Raw genomic sequence first — 20,248 nt, forward strand, 5'->3', positions numbered from 1 at the left:
TGACAGATGCTGCCACCTCACACAGCCTGGGCCTCCCCTAGGCCTGACTCTCATGCACACCAGCAGAAGCTGCAGCCTAGCAGATGAGTGCCCACAGTGTCCCTACTAGGCCCTCTCCCAGTCCCAAATCTCCCCAATCTTGCACTTTCCAGGGAGTACTGTGGTCCAGTCTGACATGACTTGACCCTGTACCAACACTTAGCAGAGGCTGTGTCAAAGCCCGGCCAGTCAGCACTTATCCTGGCCCTTGCATATGCCAGCAGATGTAGTGGCCTCGCCTAGTGCTGCCCTCCCCCAAACCCAGCTTACATTTAGGCTGATGGTCGTTGCAGTTCTGCCCAACCCAGTCCACCCAATCCCAACTCTCATGTTCACCAGTGGAAGCAGTGACCCAGCAGGGAAATCCCCACAGACCCCCTGCCACGCTGCCCCGCCAGGTTCGCTTCCAGGCTGGGGTCTAGCTTGTGCTGGTGGGTGCTGTGGCCTGGTTTTCCATGGCCTGTCTGGCCTCAGCATTCACCAGTAGGTGCTGCAGCCTTGCTCTGCCTAGTCTGCACCCAGTTTCAGCTCATGTTAAAGGTTGCTGTAGCCTAGCCCAGCTCTAATGTGAATTGGCTGGTGTGGCCCAAACTGACCTGGTCCACTCCCCATCCTGACTCTCGCTCCTGTCAGTGGGTGTTGTAGACTTGCTCAGGCCGGTCTGCCCCTAGAACTGAATCATGTGTGCTTATGGACAACTGTAGCCTGACCTGTCTTGGACTGCCTCCAGCCTTGGTTCTTGCATACACCAGCCCGGGCTGCAGCTTAACAGGGCCATTCCCCAAGTTCTCCTATTAGACCAGCTCCCAGGCATGGATCGAGCTCACACTGGTGGGTGTTTGGCGCAGTCTGACTTGACCCATCTCCACTCCCAACATTCACCAACGGGCACAGTTGCCTTGCCAGACTAGACCACAACCGTTATGACTTACCAGTGGATGCTACAGCCCAGCTCTCATGTGCCACTAACTGGTCTAGCCTGTCCCACACTCATTCTGGCTCTTGTGCGCCAGTAGGTGCTGGAGCCTGGCCTAGTCTGGCACACCCCTAGATCCAGTCCACACAGATGCTGAGGGATGTTGTAGTCATGTTTAGCCCAGTCCCCTGCCCCCGCCCCATTCCCAGCTCTTGTGTTCACCAGTGGGAACTGTAGTCCAGCAGGGCCATCCCCTCAGCTCCTCTACCAGGCCAGCTGCCAGCCACAGATCTTGTGTGTGCCAGTGATTGTTCTGGCCCAGCCTGGCATGGCTTACCCCCTTGTATTGGTCTTCGCCATCAGATGTTATAGCCTGGTCTGGTCCAGCCTGCTCCTAGACCCAACTTTTACTGGTAGGTGCTACAGCCTAGCCCTGCCCAGCCTGTCTCCATCTCTGGCTTTCATGTAAACCAGTAGGTGTGAGAGCCTAGCCCGACATTGCCCATTGCCAGTGCCCCATCCTGGCTCCTGTGCATGCCAGTGTACTATGGCTTCGCCTGGTCCTTCCTGGGCCTCTCCCTGGAGTCAGTGCACATACCTGTCATTAAGTGGAGTAGCCTTGCCTGGCCTGGCCCACACCCAGCCCTGACTTGTGTTGCTTACCAGTGGGAGCTACGGTCTACTAGGGGAGTTCAACCACCAGGCCCACTCCCAGACCCAGAGCTCGAGTGTGCCAGCAGGTACCAAGCCCCTACCTGGCAAAGTCTGTCCCCCAGTTTCAGCTTTTGTGTTTGATGGTAGATGTTGTGGCTCAGCCTGCCCCACACCCAATTTTTGGATGCTCCTAAGGATGCTCCAGCCTGGACCAGTCTGGCCTGTTTCCAACCCAAGTTCCCACAAGTGTCGGTGAGTTCTACGGTGATGCCTAGCTTGACTGATAGCCACCCTCAGTTCCTGAGCCAACTGGTGGTTATTGTACTCCCACAAGGGTGAGCTGACGAATTCCCCACAGAATCTGTTCCCAGACCTGGCTCCCTATGTGCCAGTTAGTGAGTGTCCAAGATTAATGTGGCTAACCCCTTGCACTGACACTGGTGGGTACTCTGGACTAGCCCTGCCAGGCAGGCCCTCTTCCCTAGCTTTTGTAAGTGTTGGTGGGTGGTGGTCAATGCTAACTAGCTCAGTTCAGGTCTCCTGTGTGGGTGGGTGCATTGTTCAGACTCCAAAAGGTCCTCCAGTTTCCATCTTCCAAACCACCCGGTCTCAGACAACTTGTTTACCTGAAAGTATGGTAGCCTGGTCTGTGGAAGTCTCTCAGAAGTCACTCCTTACCTATACCATTCTCCCTTAGTGGTTTTCCGTCCCACACATTCCCATACACCCTTCCCTGGGCAATCCACAGCCTCTATGCCTGCAAGCATGCAGATAACCAAGCTCGGTCTTCCGGTGGTGTGGTGTGCTAGCCTGGGAACCTGCTTACCTGCCTGGGTCTTGCACATGCTCAAATGTAGGTGCCCAGACCCTATCTGCTGGCGTGCTGGGTCTGCCAGCATTCTGGCATCTGCCTCCACATAAATTAAAAAAAATAATAAAAAAAAGAGGGCCTGGTACGATGACTCAGCAGCTAAATCCAAGCCTTGCGGGCACCAGGATCTCATATGGATGCCAGTTTATGTCCCAAAAGGTTCCATTTCCCATCCAGTTCCCTGCTTGTGGCCTGGGAAAGCAATAGAGGATGGCCCAAAGCCTTGGGACCATGCCACCTGTACGGAGACCTGTAGGAAGCTCCTGGCTCTTGGCTTTGAAATGGCTCGGTTCTGGTCATTGTGACCACTTGGGAAGTGAATCAGCAGATGGAAGATGTTTCTCCTTCTATCTCTGTAAATCTGACTTTCCAATAAAAATAAATCTTTTTAAAAAGTAGAATAGGCAACTATGCTGTCACACTGCTCTAGATAACACAAATTTGGCATTAACCACGCCCAGAATTCCCTCCAGCTGTGCTATTAGTTGCTTTTCTCTAAGCAGTGTAACAATTGCCTAGGTATAAGGCAATACATGCAGTTGCCAACAGATGGGGACAATGCATTTCAAGTACCTAGAAAAACAAGCCAAGCCCCAAATTAATAGAAAGTAAACATAATTAAAATTAGAGAAGAAATACACGCAAGTGAAGCAAAAACAGTAGATAGAGTGTTCGGCTGTGAGGCTGGGGCAAAAGGAGCCCCCTGCAGCGTGGTGGTTGTAGGTAGTGCCCGAGCCAGGCCTGAACCAATGCTTGGGACTCAGGTTGTGATCACTGCTGCCACGTGGGGAGCAAGTCCTAGGCTTTGGTCAGCCAGTGCGCCTATTGGGCTCCAGGCTCAGCCTGCTGGCCATCCAGTGGCAAGCTATAGGGATTTTAGGGTATGTAATTGCTGCTTAGGGACGTCCATGGATAAGGCCAACGTGACTATAGGTGAGGGATGAATCCTGTGTGACTCCAAACGACGGGGTCATGAAACTTGCTGACAAGCGTGGGGACTGAGATCTGGTGGTTGACAAGGTAGCGTTCATAAGATCCATTTTGGCCAGACTGATTCACCAGCCCACATGGGAGTCCTGAGATGGGCTGTTAGCACACAGCATCACTGATTGCCACACACCAGTCCACATGAAAGCTATGGCTGGGGCCTGTCTGGCAGTGCTAGGTACTAGCACCTGAATGAGTGTTGGAACATGAGGATGGGTCACATTCGGCAGTGTCATGACATAATCAGCACGTGAGAGAACCAGGTTTGGAGGTAGATTCTGTGGGGGATGTGTGGGCCCAACCCTGTGGAAATACAAATCCCACTGGTTAGCTCAAGAGTAGGGTGGTGATGGGCTGAGCTAGGTGTGAAATGGCTCGGCTCTGGTCATTGTGACCACTTGGGAAGTGAACCAGCAGATGGAAGATGCTAGCTAAGGCAGCAGCACCTGAATGTGCATCCTAAAACAAGGTGTGGGGTGGGCCGGGCTGCAACGTTCAACACCTCGTACAAGGCCAAAATGGAAGGGCAGACTATGCTGAGCACTGGCCTAACACCTACTGGCATGTATGAGATCTGGGTCTGGGAGTGGGTCAACTGGAAGAACTTGGGAAATTCCCATAGTGGGTCACAACTCTCACTGATGATCACATGGTCCAGGCCTGGGGGTCGGGCAAGCTGGGAACAGTAGCTCCAAAGGCTGGCTAATGTGTGGACTGGTTATGGAAGGGGGCAGACCGGGCAGGGCCGAGCAAACCTTTAGCTCATAAGCAAGAACAGAAATGAAGATGGAGCACAGGTCATGCTGAGCTAGGCTCTTACACTGGCTGGTTTGCATGAGACAGGGATGCCAGGACACAGCATCGAAGGCAAAGGCCAAGACAGGTGAGGGGCTATGCCAAGCTGGGTCAGAGCAACCACTGGCATGCACACGATCTATGGCTGGGAACAGGCCTGGTTGGGGAGCTAAGAGAACACCCTGGCTGGGTTGGGGTTCCCACTGGTGAGGGCATGGGCCAGAGTGGGGGCTGTGTTCTGCTCTGGATATGGCTGCAGTGTTCCTTGGCACAAGTGTGGACTTGGGCTGGGCATTCTGAGCCTGGCTAGACTCCAGCACCATCTGGGTGCTCTGGAGGACCAGGGTAGATGTGGAACAGACTAGGTTAGGTCTCTGCCCCTACTGAGCCATGTATGAGCTGTGTCTGGGTATGGACAAGCCTTGGCTGGGCTGAAACATCCAACAGTAAGAACTGGAATGGGGTGAAGACCAGCAAGGAAAAGCCACTGTTCCTGCCAGTCCAGGCCAGGAGGTGAACTAAGTAGGGCTGGCCCATGTACCCCACCAGTATGTGCAAGATCTGGCATTGGGAGAGCCTGGGCAACTCCTCTGGCAGGACACAGTCCTTGCAGGTGAGCTCAAGAACCATGATAGGGAGCAGCCCAGACCAGGCCAGGCAACGGTACCCACCGTCATGCATTTGGCAGAGGTCATGGCAGACCAGGCTGATCCAGTTCACATCACCCGCTGGCGAATCCTAGCACCAGAATAGAGTGTGGGTCATGCCAGGTTCGGACGCAGCACATAGCAGTACTCATGAGGGCTAGGACAGGGTGCCGGCTGGGCTGGGCTAGGCTGTAACCCTCACTAGTGGGAGCCGGGATTGGGGGTGGGCCAGGCCAAGCTACAGCACCCACTGGCAAATGCCGAGGTGAGGGGGGCCCTGTCAGACTGCGCCGCAGCATCCAACCAGCACAAGTGAGAACTAGCAGGGGAGGAAGCAAAGCAGGCAGGGGGAATGTGGAGGGCTCCCTTGCTGGACTGCCACTCCCAGTGGAGAGCAAGAGTTAGGATGGTGGCCGACCAGACCAGGCAGGGCTACAAAACCTGTGGGCCTCATATGAGCTAGATCAGGGGAAAGCCAGGCTGGCCTGTCTGTTCCTACTGGCGTAAGCATAAATCAGAGTGGGTGAGGTTTAGTTGGGCTTTGCCCCAGCATCAGCTGACAGAGGCTGGCACTGGGGCCTAATTCTGTCAAGTTAAACTGCAGAATCACCTGCAGAGAGCATGATTTGGGAGTTGGAGTGGCACAGTAGGGAAAAAATGGGCACCTCCCTTTTTGGCTAACACTCCCACTGGAGAGCATGAAAACTAGGACAGGGGCAGGGATGGCTAGACAGAATGACACTCACCAGCATGTATGTGGGCTGGAAAGTAAGGCTGGTTGGGTTGAACTTGGCTTCAATGCCCATTGACATGTATAAGAGCTGAATGGGATGTGGAATAGAATGGACAAGTCTGAGGTACATACTGGCAAGCACAGGAACCAGGGTAGGGGGCAGGTCTGGTGGGGTTATGGGGAGTTGCCCCAACTAGGCTGCAGCTCCCACTGGTTTGCAAGAGGTTCAAGTGTGTGCTGGGCAGAATCAGGCTTGACGGGCCTGGCGCCGTGGCCTAGCGGCTAAGGTCCTGGGGTGGGGTGGGGTGGGCTGAGCTAAACTGCAACACCCATAGGTGTATAGAAGAGCACAATTGGGACAAGACCAGTCTGCTGCACGTACTAACATGTGCAGGAACGGGGCTGGGGGTAGGCCTGGTGGGGATTATCGGGGGTTGCCCCAACTAGGCTGCAGTTCCTGCTGGTGTGCAAAAGGGCCAGGTCTGTGGCACACTGGGTTGGGCAGGGCCAAAGCACCTGTTGGTTTGCATGAGTTATGGGGCTGGTACGGAACTGACCAGTAACTACAAGCACCAGTATGTCCATAGGCTTACATGGGCAATGAAATGAACTGAATCCTGTATTGGCTGGCACATGCAAGAGTCAGGTCTAGGGTCACCCCAAGTGAGGTTTCTTAGGAGACTACCCAACAGGACCAAGGGACTCAAAACATAGTATTTGTGATCCAACCTAGGAATGCACATATCGGTACTGGGCCTCCTCAATTGCTGATGCCTATGCAGTGGACAGCATGCCCTGATGCATACAGGGCACATGACAGCCAGCTCATTTGGGCCTGCAGAAGACGTTAAGTGCCATATAAGAAGACATCTCTTCTATGGGCCTGGCGGCGTAGCCTAGCGGCTAAAGTCCTCACCTTGAAAGCCCCGGGATCCCATATGGGCGCCGGTTCTAATCCCGGCAGCTCCACTTCCCATCCAGCTCCCTGCTTGTGGCCTGGGAAAGCAGTTGAGGACAGCCCAGTGCTTTGGGACACTGCACCCGCGTGGGAGACCTGGAAGAGGTTCCTGGTCCCGGCTTCGGATCGGCGCGTACCGGCCCATTGCGGCTCACTTGGGGAGTGAAACATCGGATGGAAGATCTTCCTCTCTGTCTCTCCTCCTCTCTGTATATCCGGTTTTCCAATAATAATAAAATCTTTAAAAAAAAAAAAAAAGAAGACATCTCTTCTGGCCAAGCTTTGACAGCAAGTGTCTGGGTAAGTGGATACACTAGATGAACCTTGGAAGGACATACTTAGCCTTGGAACAGTGAAACCAACAGCATCTCAGAACTATCAAAACCATTTAAATAATACCCTCAGAACGTTTCTTCTCCACATCAGAGTGTCTAAGATGTGGACATGGGCCCAGCACAGTAGCCTAGTGGCTAAAGTCCTCGCCTTGCACACGCTAGGATCCCATATGGGCACCGGCTTCTGTCCCAGCCACCCCCACTTCCCATCCAGCTCCCTGCTTGTGGCCTGGGAAAGCAGTCGAGGATGGCCCAAAGCCTTGGGACCCTGCGCTCACGTGGGAGATCCAAAAAAGGATCCTGGCTCCTGGCTTTGGGATCGGCTCAGCTCCGGCCATTGCAGCCACTTGGACAGTGAATCAGCAGACAAAAGATCTTCCTGTCTCTCTGTATATCTTTGTAATTAAAACTAAATAAATCCTTAAAAAGGAAAAAGGTTGGGCCTTTGTGATTTGGCTTTTACAAAAAATGTGGACACTCCCCACCCCCAAGTAATTATGTAATTTGGCAGCTTGGAGCAGCCCCCAACCTTCTGTTCTCCCTTCCCCTTGCCCCCACTCCCCATACCGGAAAAAAAGAGAAGAAAAACAAAATTAGAAGCATTTGTCCCACTCTCTTTCCTCCATACCTTGACCATCCGCACCCTAATCAGTGGTACCCATGCACATGCATTCTTGTCAACTATGCAAACATCAAAAATAAAATTAAATTTAAAAAAATGCACATTTGGGGCCCGGCGCCATGGCCTAGCGGCTAAAGTCCTCGCCTTGAACGCCCCAGGATTCCATGTGGGCGCCGGTTCTAATCCCGGTGGCTCCACTTCCCATCCAGCTCCCTGCTTGTGGCCTGGGAAAGCAGTCCAGGACGGCCCAAGGCTTTGGGACCCTGCACCTGTGTGGGAGACCTGGAGGAGGTTCCTGGTTCCCGGCTTCGGATCGGCGCAGCGCCGGCCGTTGCGCTCATTTGGGGAGTGAAATATCGGATGGAAGATCTTCTCTGTCTCTCCTCCTCTCTGTATATCTGACTCTGTAATAAAATAAATAAATCTTAAAAGAAAAAAAAAACACACATTTGGCATGACTCCCCAAAAGTGGGGAGGCCCAGCAAGGCTTCGGCATAGGTGCTTTTTGGACTGGCACAGGGACAGCCAGCCAGGTGGCATGACTCCCCAGGAGAGAGAAAGCCTGGCAAGGCGCCAGAGCACGCTCCCCGCCCCCTGCCTGGATGGTATTCAGACCAGCACAGATACGAACAGCTGGGCAGCATGACTCCACAGGGGAGGGGAGACCCAGTAAGGCCCCAGGCTTCCCAGTCTAGGTGCTTTCGGACCAGCACAGGTGTGCACACCCGGGCAGCACACTCTTGGGATTGGGGGTGTGGGTTGACATTTGGTCTGGGGGATAGCACAGGTGGGGGCAAGCAGGGACCTGAGGGTTCATGTCCAGATGAGGAAAAACTTCTGAGGCTCCCATGGACAAGGCCACTGTACTTGCAGGGCTACATCACGGAACACACCACTGAGTCAAGGAAGGGTAATGTGAGGCTGGTCCATGACACTAACTAGCACATGAGTGAATTACATCTGCTGAACAAATCTGTGAGGGAGTATGTGGACTCACCCATGTGGAACAGCAGTCTCCATTGGCACACACAAGCTATGTGACTGGGAACAGGCCTAGTTGGAGAGCTAAGAGGATGCCCTGGCTAAGTTGGGATTCCCACTGCTGAGCACGAGACAGAATAGGGGCAGCGGGCTGGGTTGGTCATGGCTGCAGTCTCTCCCAGCGTGGGTGGGAACTGGATCTTGGAAGTGCCAGATTGGGCTAGACTCCAGCATCCACTGGTACTCATGAAATCCAGGATGGGTGCAGAACAGGTTGAGCTAGGTCCTGTCTCCCACTGAACCACGTGAGGGCTGTGTCTGAATGTGGACCAGGTGTGGCTGGGCTGCAACACCCAACAGCAAGCACTGGATCGGGTATGGGCCAGTTTGGCAAGAACACTGTTCTCACCAGAACAAGAGCAAGACAAAGCCAACCTGGGCCAGGGACCCACGGGTGTGTGAAAGACCTGCGCTGGGAAGTGACCTCATAGAGGAGTTTGGGGAATTCCTTTGTCAGTGCAGTCCCTGCAGGTGAACACAAGAACCAAGGCAAGGAACAGCCCACACCAGGCCAAGCTAGAGTACCCACGAGCATACATGTGGGTCAGGTCAGGGGGTGGGCCAGGCTGGGTCAGCTCATAAAATCCACTGGCAGATCTGAGGAGCAGGACTGGGCACAGGAGGGCCCAGGTCATGCCACAACCAGCCAGTTCACACTGGGGCTGGGACAGGGGGCTGGCTGAGCCAGGACAGACTGTAGCACAAACCAGCAGGAGCTGGAACCAGGGGAAGGCTGGACTGATCCAAGCTGAAACACGCACTGGTCAATGCCAAGCTAAGGCGAACCATGCCATTCTGGGGGTAGTGGGTGCTGGGTCTATGAGCTCTGGGAACAGGGCTCTGGCGGGGTTTGGGTCGCCTGCCCCAGGTACTTAGTCCTAACTGCATAAGCACCTCGGGTGGGGGTTTTCGTGGGGCCTGGGTCCTTGGGTCTGTATGTATGGTGGTTACTGGGTCTGTGAACCCTGGGGGAGGGAGTACCCAGTGGGGCCTTGTCTTCTAATCCAGGTCCTTGAACCTGCCTGTGAGGTGGGTGCTGGGTCCATGAGCCCCAGGTGCGGTAGACCCAGCGGGCTCAGGGTTGCCTGGCCCAGATCCTTAGCCCCACATACACGGTGGGTGCTGGGGTCTGCAAGCCCTGGGGGGTGGGGTTCTGGTAGGGCCAGGTTGCCTGGCCCAGGCCCTTAGGCCTGCCTGCTAAAACTGGGCCTCCTCAGTGGATAAGACATAGTGGATTCTGGCTGGCCCAGAATCACACAGAGAACGTGGCAGCCCATGGGGGCCAGCAGAAGACATCTGCTACCACAGCAGAGGAAGGAGAACAGAACAGATTAGACAACTACCCCAGCCTAATGACGACAGCAAATATCTAGGCGAATAGAGACTCTAAAGTGGACTGTGTCAGCCAATGGACATTGAACATGTTCCCTTATCCTTGGATCAGCAAGATCAACATCTCAGAACTATCGAACTCGGAAAGGATGATCTGAGCGTATGCTACATCGGGACCTGGGTTGATATTAGGTGGCCACTCCCCATCCCTGGGTACTGGGGCAGATGGCAGGCTGGGTGTGGCTTCTCCCCTTATCTCCCTCCTCCCCCCAGATACAGGAAAAAGAATTTCTACTTTCAGACCAAGGATGGTCTCCCAATGAAACTGTTGAATTTATCTGGACAATAAGATGCTGGACTCCCCACATGGTCCATGCCTGCAATGAAGGAATCGTGACTGATTATGAACTGTACTACTGTAACAATATGGAGGAATTCAATATGGGGGAAGGGGCTAGGGAATCCCAGAGCCTATGAAACTGTGTCATAAAAATGATACAAAAATAAATAAATGGGAAAAAAAAAAAGAATTGGAAAACTTGGTGCTTGCTTCAGCAGCGCATACACTAAAAAAGAAAGGGAAAACTTGGAAACAATGATCACAACCACTTTTCCCTTGCCTGTGATCCTTTCCACCCTGATCAACTATGTATGATAATCTAAAAAAAATTAAATATACGTATATATGAATCATTAATTTTAAATAAGCCAAATCATTTACTTATATAAAAAAATCCTCCCACCTGGGTGCAGGGGCCCAAGCATTTGCATGGTTGTCCGGTGCATTCCAAGGTGCACTGGAAGGTAACTGCAAAAGCCTGTACTCCAACTTGTGCCCGCATGGGATACTGGCATCCCGGACATGGCATTACACGTTATGCCACAACACTCACCAGTTTCTAGCTTTTTAAATAAGCAAAAACCACACTGAATCTCGCAGACTTAAGTTTTGCCTGCAGGAACAGTTCTTTCAGCAAGAATTCATCATTACACAAGACTGCTTACTTACACCCCTGCGTATGTTCACTACAGTTCAGGATCCTGAGCAGATTCTAACAGTTAATGGTCCAGGCCCGGCACAGTAGCTTACAGGCTGAAGTCCTCACCTTGCATGCGCCGGGATTCCATATGGGCACCAGTTCTAATCCCGGCAGCCCCATTTTCTATCCAGCTCCCTGTTTGTGGCCTGGGAAAACAGTCGAGGACGGTCCAATGCATTGGGACACTGCACCCACGTGGGAGACCTGGAAGAGGTTCCTGGTTCCCCGCTTCGGATTGGCACAGCACCGGCCGTTGCAGCTCACTTGGGGAGTGAATCATCGGACGGAAGATTTTCCTCTCTGTCTCTCCTCTCTGTAAATCTGACTTTGTAATGAAAATAAATAAATCTTTAAAAAAATACGATTATATGTGCAGGTGTTGTGGCACAAGAGGTTAGGCTACCATTTGGGATGTCCATGTTCTATAACAAGCCCCATCTCTGCTTCCAATCCAGCATCCTACTAATGTGCGCCGCCCAGGGAGACAGGAGATGACAGCCCAAGTACTTTGGTCCCCTGCCACCCACATGAGTGATCTAGATTGAGTTCCAGCCTCCTCACTTTGGCCTAACACCCCTAAATGTTGCAGGTATTTCTGGAATAGATGAGCAGATGAAAGATCTGTCTCGAGAACAAGGAAAGCTTAGAACCAGACAGGAAACGGCCAGCGGGGATGCACTTACACCTCACTGGGTGGGACACAAAGATTAGTTACTCCTCACTGGGGTATGGAAGATTTCTCTGCACACCCCTCCTAAACATGCTCACCTAAACTGTTAACATATATCATGTTAGGATTATAGAGTTAGACCACCCGAAAAACAGCCAGGTTCAGCGAAATCATGCTTCAATGCTATAAACTGCTGAAGACTAAAATTAAAATAGGCATGAGACAGCTGAATAGCAATTTAAGTCATTTTAAGGTGTATAGAATACGGTTGAATATAAACCAAAATTGAAATGTCTATGAAGAGGTTGCAGGTTGTGGTTGAGAACCTGCATTTTCCTATTAACATATTGGTTAATCAATACCATGTCAATTAATGCCACAATGTTGTAAATGGTTGGAAATATTATGTTGGGGCTTTTAATTGATTGGGATGATACTCTGCCGGCTCTACCTTCAGACCAGAGATGGTCTCACCAAGAAACCATTGAACTTAGCAGGACAATAAGATGCTGGACTGTATGCTTGGTAAATACCTCCAATGAAAGAATGTCAACTGAATTTGAACTATGGAAATGCAACAAGGTGGAACAATCCGCCGTGGGGGGAGGGTGTGGGGAGGGGCCGGGGGAATCCCAGTGCATAAAAAAATGTATCACATAATGCAATGTAATTAATTTTAAAAAAATGAAATGCAATAAAAATATATGTTTAAAAAAAAGAAGTATCTGTCTATACGGCTTTCAAGTAAACTAAACTTAAAAAAAAAAAAAATAGGCAGGTATTTAACACCAGAGTGAATGGGTTTACTGGGAGTGTGGGGGTCACAGGCTTTCTCGCTGTCTTGATAGGATTACATAGTAGTTATGCCCCTCCACTAAGTATAACTGAGCAAACTCTTAACTTCACAAATACATTAGAGAAATCTGTTCATTCTATATAACTTAGAGCGTATACAAAAGCAAGCTGTATCACTAGATAATCCTGATATTCTGTCTAGTACTCAATATTTTAACAAGAAACAAAATATATCAGCCATATTAAGGGGAAATCATTCATTTATTATTTAAAGATCGCAAGACAACATCTGAATTTCTGTCGCACAATTTAAATGTTTTACTTTTTTGATAAAGCAGAATATAATAGAAAAAACAATTAGTTTCCAGTAATATCTATATCTCTATTCAGAATTAAGTCTTCCACAGACATGTTACCTGGAAATAAAAGCCTGTTACAATAAGCAAAGCTTCAACCAGAGCGGCTACTTTTCGTGCCAGGAAAAAGTTCACCCCTATAGGAGGAATGGTGTGCTATGTAAAATGACTGTGAAGCCACAGCCTTGAGGGCATTGTCAGTATATTATCCTATTCCACATTAAGTAATTCGGTGAACTACAAACATCAGTTTATCTGCAACCATACTGGCAACTTTCAACTTTCAATCAGGTAAAAAATAAATTAAGAAATCCCTTAACTGATGTTTCTTGATTCATAACATTAATGGGTACACAGTTCATTGACATGTAATCCAGCTTTGGAATTACATTTGAGGCTTCTTCCTCAGAATTTGGCTAGCAGTAATCATCTTTCAGAAGTTCAAGTTCTTATTCAGTAATTTGTCAGCTAGAATACATTCAGGTAACAGCTGCAACTACAGAAGAGGTGCACTGCCTCAGCACTTTGGAAAGACATGATCTAGAACACTACTAGCAGACAAAAAATGATCTGGGATTTGGATAGCATAATTGCAGTACAGCAAGACGAAAAACAGATTCATATGTTGGCTTCTTTAAGCCTCAAGCCCTCAACCCTTGGTTGAAAACTAGTAATTTTATTCCTATCGGTTTTAATGCCAAGAACTCAAGCTCCAGGAGGGCTAAAGTCTAACTTGTATTCCAAACCAAGTAGCAGTGCAGTTCACTATTACTGAGGCTGAATTCATATAAACTTCAAGACCAAGTTCAGAAGACATTATTATATAAACACCCTAGAAGGCCTGAAAAATAATTATTCATATACACAGATGGTCCTTCAGAGATTTTTACCACTAACAAGATTTTCAATTAAAGTTATACTATGTATTGAAGAACTGTAACGCATTGATCAAATATTTGAATACTTATACTTACCTGGGATTTCATTTCTGCTGAAAGAAATAGGAAGAACAGGACTCACTTTAAAAAAAAACAAACTTTAGAAAAGAAGGTAAACATCTTATCACACTATCACTTTTGGAAGCAGCATAGAAGGGGCAGTAAAAGGTAAAACACTGGCGAAAAAAGTCAAGATCAGACAAAAAAAAATTCTACATTACTATCAATAACAGTACCACAACTGTATCCTTTCTAATAATCACTCCTAAGAATTTTCATTTGGCACCAGATGATGTGATTAGGAAAACTCTTGGATGTTTTGAATCAGACTTGGTTTCATTCGCTGAGTTCTAAGAAAAAAAAAAATGTTTAAGGTGGGAGGGGGTGAGGGGAAGGGAAGGAGCTTGGACCAGAGGGGGGAAAAAAATCAAGAGTCATCATCTAAATCAACAAAGCACTGATAGCTCCAAACATCAGGTCAGACACTAAAATGACTGATATAGGCTCAAGTGGTTTATAAAACCTATAAAAAAGACTACACCAGCAAAGTCCCTGTTAATCTGTCAAAGTTCAGAAACTAAAACAGGGAACCACATTTTAGCTTAAAACCTTAGCTCAAGAGAATCATCCACACTTCACATGAATAAAAATACCTGAAAACCAAACATTTTAAAAGCTCCAACATCCAAAATATAAAGAAAAAAAATTAATTCAGAAGACTCATTCAATCCATGGAATCACAAAACGGCTGGACAATCTATATCTCCACTCCACACTAACCATCCCATGGAAGACCAAGGGAGATCAGACCTTCCAGACTTATGCACCACCTGGTTGCTGTCAAACTCTAATGAAGACTCCTTGTGGAACAGCAGTTTCCCATCGCTTGTGTCTCTCCCTATCATGCAGGAAGCAAGTCTGGCTGTGCTATCTATTACCATTACAGATCGCCCATCTGCAATATGGTACTGTACAGGTAAGCAAAAAGTGTGTTAGCTCATTCCCTTTCCCCCAGAAGGTTGAGGCTCAGGTATAGGACAATTCTCCTGTGCAGTCTTTATTTAGGCTGACTCAGTGACTTCAACAGGCTTAATCATGTGATCAGGCTTGTTGCCAGCTGCATAATGCTCCCACATCTGTAGATAGAGCCGCTCTAGTTCCATTGTGTATTGTTTGGTGTTGAACAGAGGGCTCGATATTCTCTGCTTCCAGACTTTGCCACGAATTTTCTTCAGGCTGGGTAATTAAAACAAGAGAGAACCAAGTTTACAGATCACAGCAGAAACAGAACTACACCTAAAAAATGTCTACTCACCTTGGCAGCAAAATATATGGCCAATGTTCACATTGTCTATTTAGCCCCTGTAACCTCAATGTTGAAAAAGGGTCACATAGCTAGCCCAGTGCATAACCAAGTTCACCCCAAGGTCATCAGAAAACATTTAGTTCTTTCCAATGCAAGAAATAAGCAGGGGACATGAATACAAGCAAGAATTGATGATGACACATGACTACTCTTAGCTCTTAACCTGTTACAACATATGAACTACTGAGGTCTGATGTTGTGGCGCAGTAGGTTAAGCGTGGCTCATGAAGCCAGTATCCCATATTATTAGAGCATCAATTAGAGTTCTGGCTGCTCTGTTTCCAATCCTGTTTCCTGTTAACACTTTTGGGAAAAGTGACGAAAGATGGTCCAAGTGCACCCACATGGGAAAACCCAATGGAGTTCTGGACTCCTGGCTTTGGCCCAAATCAGGCTCAAGCAATGCAGCCATTTGGTGAGTAAATCAGTAGATAAATTATCTGTCTCCTGTTCCCCTCTGCCTTTCGAATAAATTTAGAAAAGAACTATATAAACTGCGTATCTTTGTGGTAATTAAGAAATATGTATATTAAGAATTGTGACCCGGCACAGTAGCCTAGTGACTAAAGTCCTTGCCTTGCATGCGCCAGGGTCCCATATGGGTGGGCGCCAGTTCATATCCCAGCAGCTCCACTACCTGTCTAGCTTCCTGCCTGTGGAAAGCAGTTGAGGATGGCCCAAACCCTACAGTTGCATGGGAGACCCAGAGGATGCTCCTTGCTCCTGGCTTCAGATCAGCTCAGCTCTGGCCATTGCAGCCACTTGGGGAGTGAATCAGAGGAAGAAGGCTCTTTCTGTGTCTCCTTCTCTCTGTAAATCTTTCCAATAAAAATAAATCATTTAAAAAAGAGTAAGTGTTTATGACACTCTGACCTAATCAGTAACATTAAGGTATTGATTATATTCAAAATAGGTAACAAAGCATAAATCTAAGTATTCAGTTTATGAAGATCTTAATGAAATGGGATAATACTAAAGAAAAAAAAGGCATTTCTACTGCCATAATTTTCACTTGTACCTGAGTTAAAATACTTCTTCAGATATGCTTCTAATATCACTGGCACTATGGTACTGTTCCAATACAGAGAAAAGGGGGGGTCAACATTGTTGTACATCAGATTAAACTTATATTTGTGATGCCAGCAGCCCACATCAAAGTGCCATTAAATAAAGAACAGAATGCTGTAGTCAACACTACGGTTGAAGGACTATATTACTGCAAAACACCGGGGACAATGGGAAGGGGATTAAGGGAAGGGAGGAAGCCCTAAACTTGTTAAACTGTAAAATAGGAAAAGCAAAAACAAAGCAAACAAACAAACAACAACACCAAAAAAACACCCTGAGGTATCTACTTTCCCCTAGAATTATATTCCTGTTTCACAAATAATTTTTAAATTAAGCATTTAAAAAGAAAGTGCCATTGCAAATCCTAGCTGCTCCTCTTTCTACTAACATGCCTGGAGACAGAAGATACGTCTCCCCGTGTGGGATACCTGGATAGTCCTGGGCTGCTGGCACTGGCATGGCCTACTCCAAGCTATTCTAACTATTTGGGGAATGAGCCAGCAGATGGAAGATCAGTTCATCCCTTTCTCTCCATCCTTTCTGTTGCCCTGCCTTTCAAACATATATAGTTTAAAAAAAAAAAAAAAAAGGAAAGCAATCAATTCTTCAACAATAGGGGTTACGCTGTTATTTTTCACACAAGTATTCTTAGTTGAGGAATTACTTCAACAAAAAGCCAAAGTAATGCTGTGCATTTTAAAATAAAAAGTATTTGTTGTCAGAAACAGAAAAAAAAAAAAGCTGTGCATATCTGTAAGGCGTCTACCGAGTTGTGTTGCTATTACTGCTACCTCCCAAAGTGAAAGACGTCCACATCATGTTTTTATGTTTTCCCCATAAACTTGTGTGTTGGGACACGCACAGCCTACCAGAATGTGAAGAATTAGTTTCTAGCTTTGACTCAAGCTTCCTGACCATGGAGAGAAGAAGGGTGATGGCTCAAATAATTGAGCTGTTGTCACCCTTGAAGAAGAACTGAGTTTCCAACTCCCATCTTTGGTCCCTCCCTAGCCATCGCAGGGATCTGAGGAGTAAGCCAGATGAGAGAAGGTGCACTCTTTCTCCCTCTTATTCTCTCAAATTAAGTAGTTATTTTTAAGTCCTCGGTGTAAATGCAATGGTTTAAGATTATGAAACACCCATGATGAAATGCTGCTCAATAACAAAAAGAACCGCAGCGCATACTGCATGGTTCCATTTCTACAAAGAAACAAAACTAATTTTTGGTGGAAAAAAAAAAAATAATCCAGAACAGGGGCTGTCTCTAACGGATGCTGAGGGGGACTGATTTAAAAAGGCATGTTGGAGGGCCTGGCGCAGTGGCCTAGCGGCTAAAGTCCTCGCCTTGCACACGCTAGGATCCCATATGGGTGCCGGTTCTAATCTCGGCAGCCCCATTTCCCATCCAGCTCCCTGCTTGTGGCCTGGGAAAGCAGTCCAGGACGGCCCAAAACCTTGGGACCCCGAACCCGTGTGGAAGACCTGGAGGAGGTTCCTGGCTCCTGGCTTTGGATTGGCGCAGCACCAGCTGTTGCCGTCACTTGGGGAGTGAATCAACGGGTGCAAGATCTTCCTCTGTCTCTCCTCCTCTCTATATATCTGACTTTGCAATAAAAATAAATAAATCTTCAAAAAAAAAAAAAAAAAGGCATGAGGGAACTTTCCAGAATAATAGGGTTTTTTTTTTCCCTCTTTTTAAAAAACTTATTTATTTGAAAGTCAGAGGAGCCAGCATGGTGGTTCTACAGGTTAATCCTCTACCTGCTAGTTTTGGCATCTCACATGGGTGCTGGTAAATGTCTCAGCTATCCCAGGTGGCCTGGGAAAGCAGGGAAGGATGGTTCAGGTCCTTGGACTCCTGTACCCACGTGACATCCAGAAAAAGGTCCTGGCCTCTGCTTTTGCATCAGTTCTGCTCTGGTCATTGCAGCTACTTGGGGAGTGAGCCAGTGGATGGAAGAACTTTCTATTTCTCCTTCTCTCTATAAATCTGTCTTTCCAATAAAAATAAACAAGTAGTAATAAGCTGTATTAAATAAGAGTTAATAGAGAGGAGAGACAGAGAACTTTTAAATGCCTGCAAAGGCTGAGCCAGGGGGAATCCCCTGGCTCAGATCTCCCATGAGGATGCAGTAGACCAAAGAATTGAGCCAACCTCCAATGCTTTCCCAGGCACATTCACAGGGGGTTGGATCTTAAGTGAAGAAACCAGGACTCAAACGGGTAACCACAGCGGATACTGGCACATCAGAGAGCAGCTAGACATGCTACGCCACAGTGTCAGCCCCAATGTTTGGTATCTTGTGCTAGGTCCAACAGGGTAGCTGGGACAGCAGAGGCCTGTGGGATCCTGCCGAGAAGAGGCTCCAGGAAAGAGAAGGCGGAGGGCCTCTCACCCCGAGTGCACTCTTGCCCCCAAATAGTCCTTAGATGTGCTTTCGTGCTTCCCTGATACATGGTGAACATCTCTGCTTGGTTAGTCAATTATCCTAGACCAAAGTAGTGCTCCTTATCAGTATCTCACACCAATGATGCTTTGATCCAGGTACCTTGTTAGCTCTCCTAGAATTCCCTGGCATGAGTTGTATATCAAACCTGATCACTGTAACCGATGTCCGAGCTGAAGCATGAAGATGCTTTGCTGAATGTACACAGACTGGAACCCTAGAAATACACTCTGTCAGTTGCCCCAAGAGAGCACTGCCCCCCATTTATTTTCGATCACATCTCCTCGCATGGTAAACTTGCAGATGTGAGTTAGAAAACTGAACGGTTGCTTCAGATTTGTTCCACTGTATGGAAACTTTTGCCTCAAAAGAAAAGGAAATACTGATGTCTAATTCATGAAACTCATTTGGAAGTATTTAAGGAGAAGTATACCGATGCCTTCCATTTACTTCAAAATCTGTACTAAAGTGTAATGAAGTTAATCATAAAATAAAAGCAGTAAAAAAAAATTAAAGCAGTAGATATACAAGTGTTTATTCTAACATTTAAAGCATTCACAAGAAGATGTTGGGAAAAACAGTGTACAAACAAAAGAAAGTTCCAAAGACCTGAGAATCTTCATGCATCTGCTAGTTCACTCCCCAAATGGCCTCAAGGATCTGGAACTCCATTCATGTTTCCCAAACAGGTGCAGAGCCCAAGTATTGGGATCATTTTTTCCTGCCTTCCCAGATATATTGGCAGGGAACCGGACTGAAAGCAGAGTAGTCAGGGGACAGTGCAATGGCTCAATTGGCTAATCCTCAAGCTACACGTCCCAGCTACTCCTCCTCCCATTCAGCTTCCTATTTGTGACCTGGAAAAGCAGCAGAGAATGGCCCAAAGCCTTGGGTCCCTGCACCTGTGTGGGATACCTGGCGGGGGGCGGGGGAGGGAGTGCTCCTGGCTTTGAATTGGCTCAGCTCTGGCAATTGTAGCCATTTGGGGAGTGTCCAGTGGATGGAAGATTTCAATCTTATCTCTCCTCCTCTATGCAATCTCTTTCCAAAAAAAAAAAATACATAAATAAAAAAAATTAGAACTCAGGACTTGAACCAGCACTCCTAATGGGATGCCAGTTTAACCGCTGAGCCATGACACTGGTCACCTACATAATGTTCTAAATGATATATTAGGAAATGCCTTTTCTAACCTTCATAACATCTTCATAAATAGCATCACTAAACTCCATCTTGCAGGTAGAAAAACCAAGGCTCTTAGAGATCAACCTGCTCAAAACCACAAAGCTTCTAAATGGAGAGCCTGGATTCAAACTTAGGCAATCCGAGTTTTGTTTCTTTAACTTACTACTCCTCACAAAAATCATTTCAAAAATCAATCATAATACTCAAGTAATATTTGGGCTGATGTGTGAGTGAAGCCACTACGGGCAAAACCAGCATCTCATATAAGGGTGCCAGTTCATGGCTGCTCCACTTTCAATCCAGCTCCCCACTAAAGCTCCCGGGAAAGCATCAAAGAAGGCCCAAGTCCCTGAGTCGCGACACAGACATGGGAGACCAAGATGAAATCCCCGATTCCTGGCTTCAGTCTAGCCCAGGACCAACTACTGTGGACATCTGGTGAGTGAATCAGCA

General features: G+C 47.9%; 1 protein-coding gene across 3 annotated transcripts in view; it reads right to left on the reverse strand.

The window, feature by feature from the left end:
* Positions 1-12,677: 12,677 nt before the first annotated feature.
* OGT (O-linked N-acetylglucosamine (GlcNAc) transferase) overlaps positions 12,678-20,248 on the reverse strand; it is a 47,761-nt gene continuing 40,190 nt past the window's right edge. For all 3 annotated transcript variants that reach the window (XM_058658989.1, XM_058658988.1, XM_058658987.1), the window contains exon 22: positions 12,678-14,965. In XM_058658989.1, the coding sequence (XP_058514972.1) occupies positions 14,791-14,965 (175 nt within the window). In that variant the 3' untranslated portion in view covers positions 12,678-14,790. The remainder of the gene's footprint in view (positions 14,966-20,248) is intronic.

Source organism: Ochotona princeps, chromosome X (assembly GCF_030435755.1).
Source record: "Ochotona princeps isolate mOchPri1 chromosome X, mOchPri1.hap1, whole genome shotgun sequence".
NCBI classification, from domain to species: Eukaryota; Metazoa; Chordata; class Mammalia; order Lagomorpha; family Ochotonidae; genus Ochotona; species Ochotona princeps.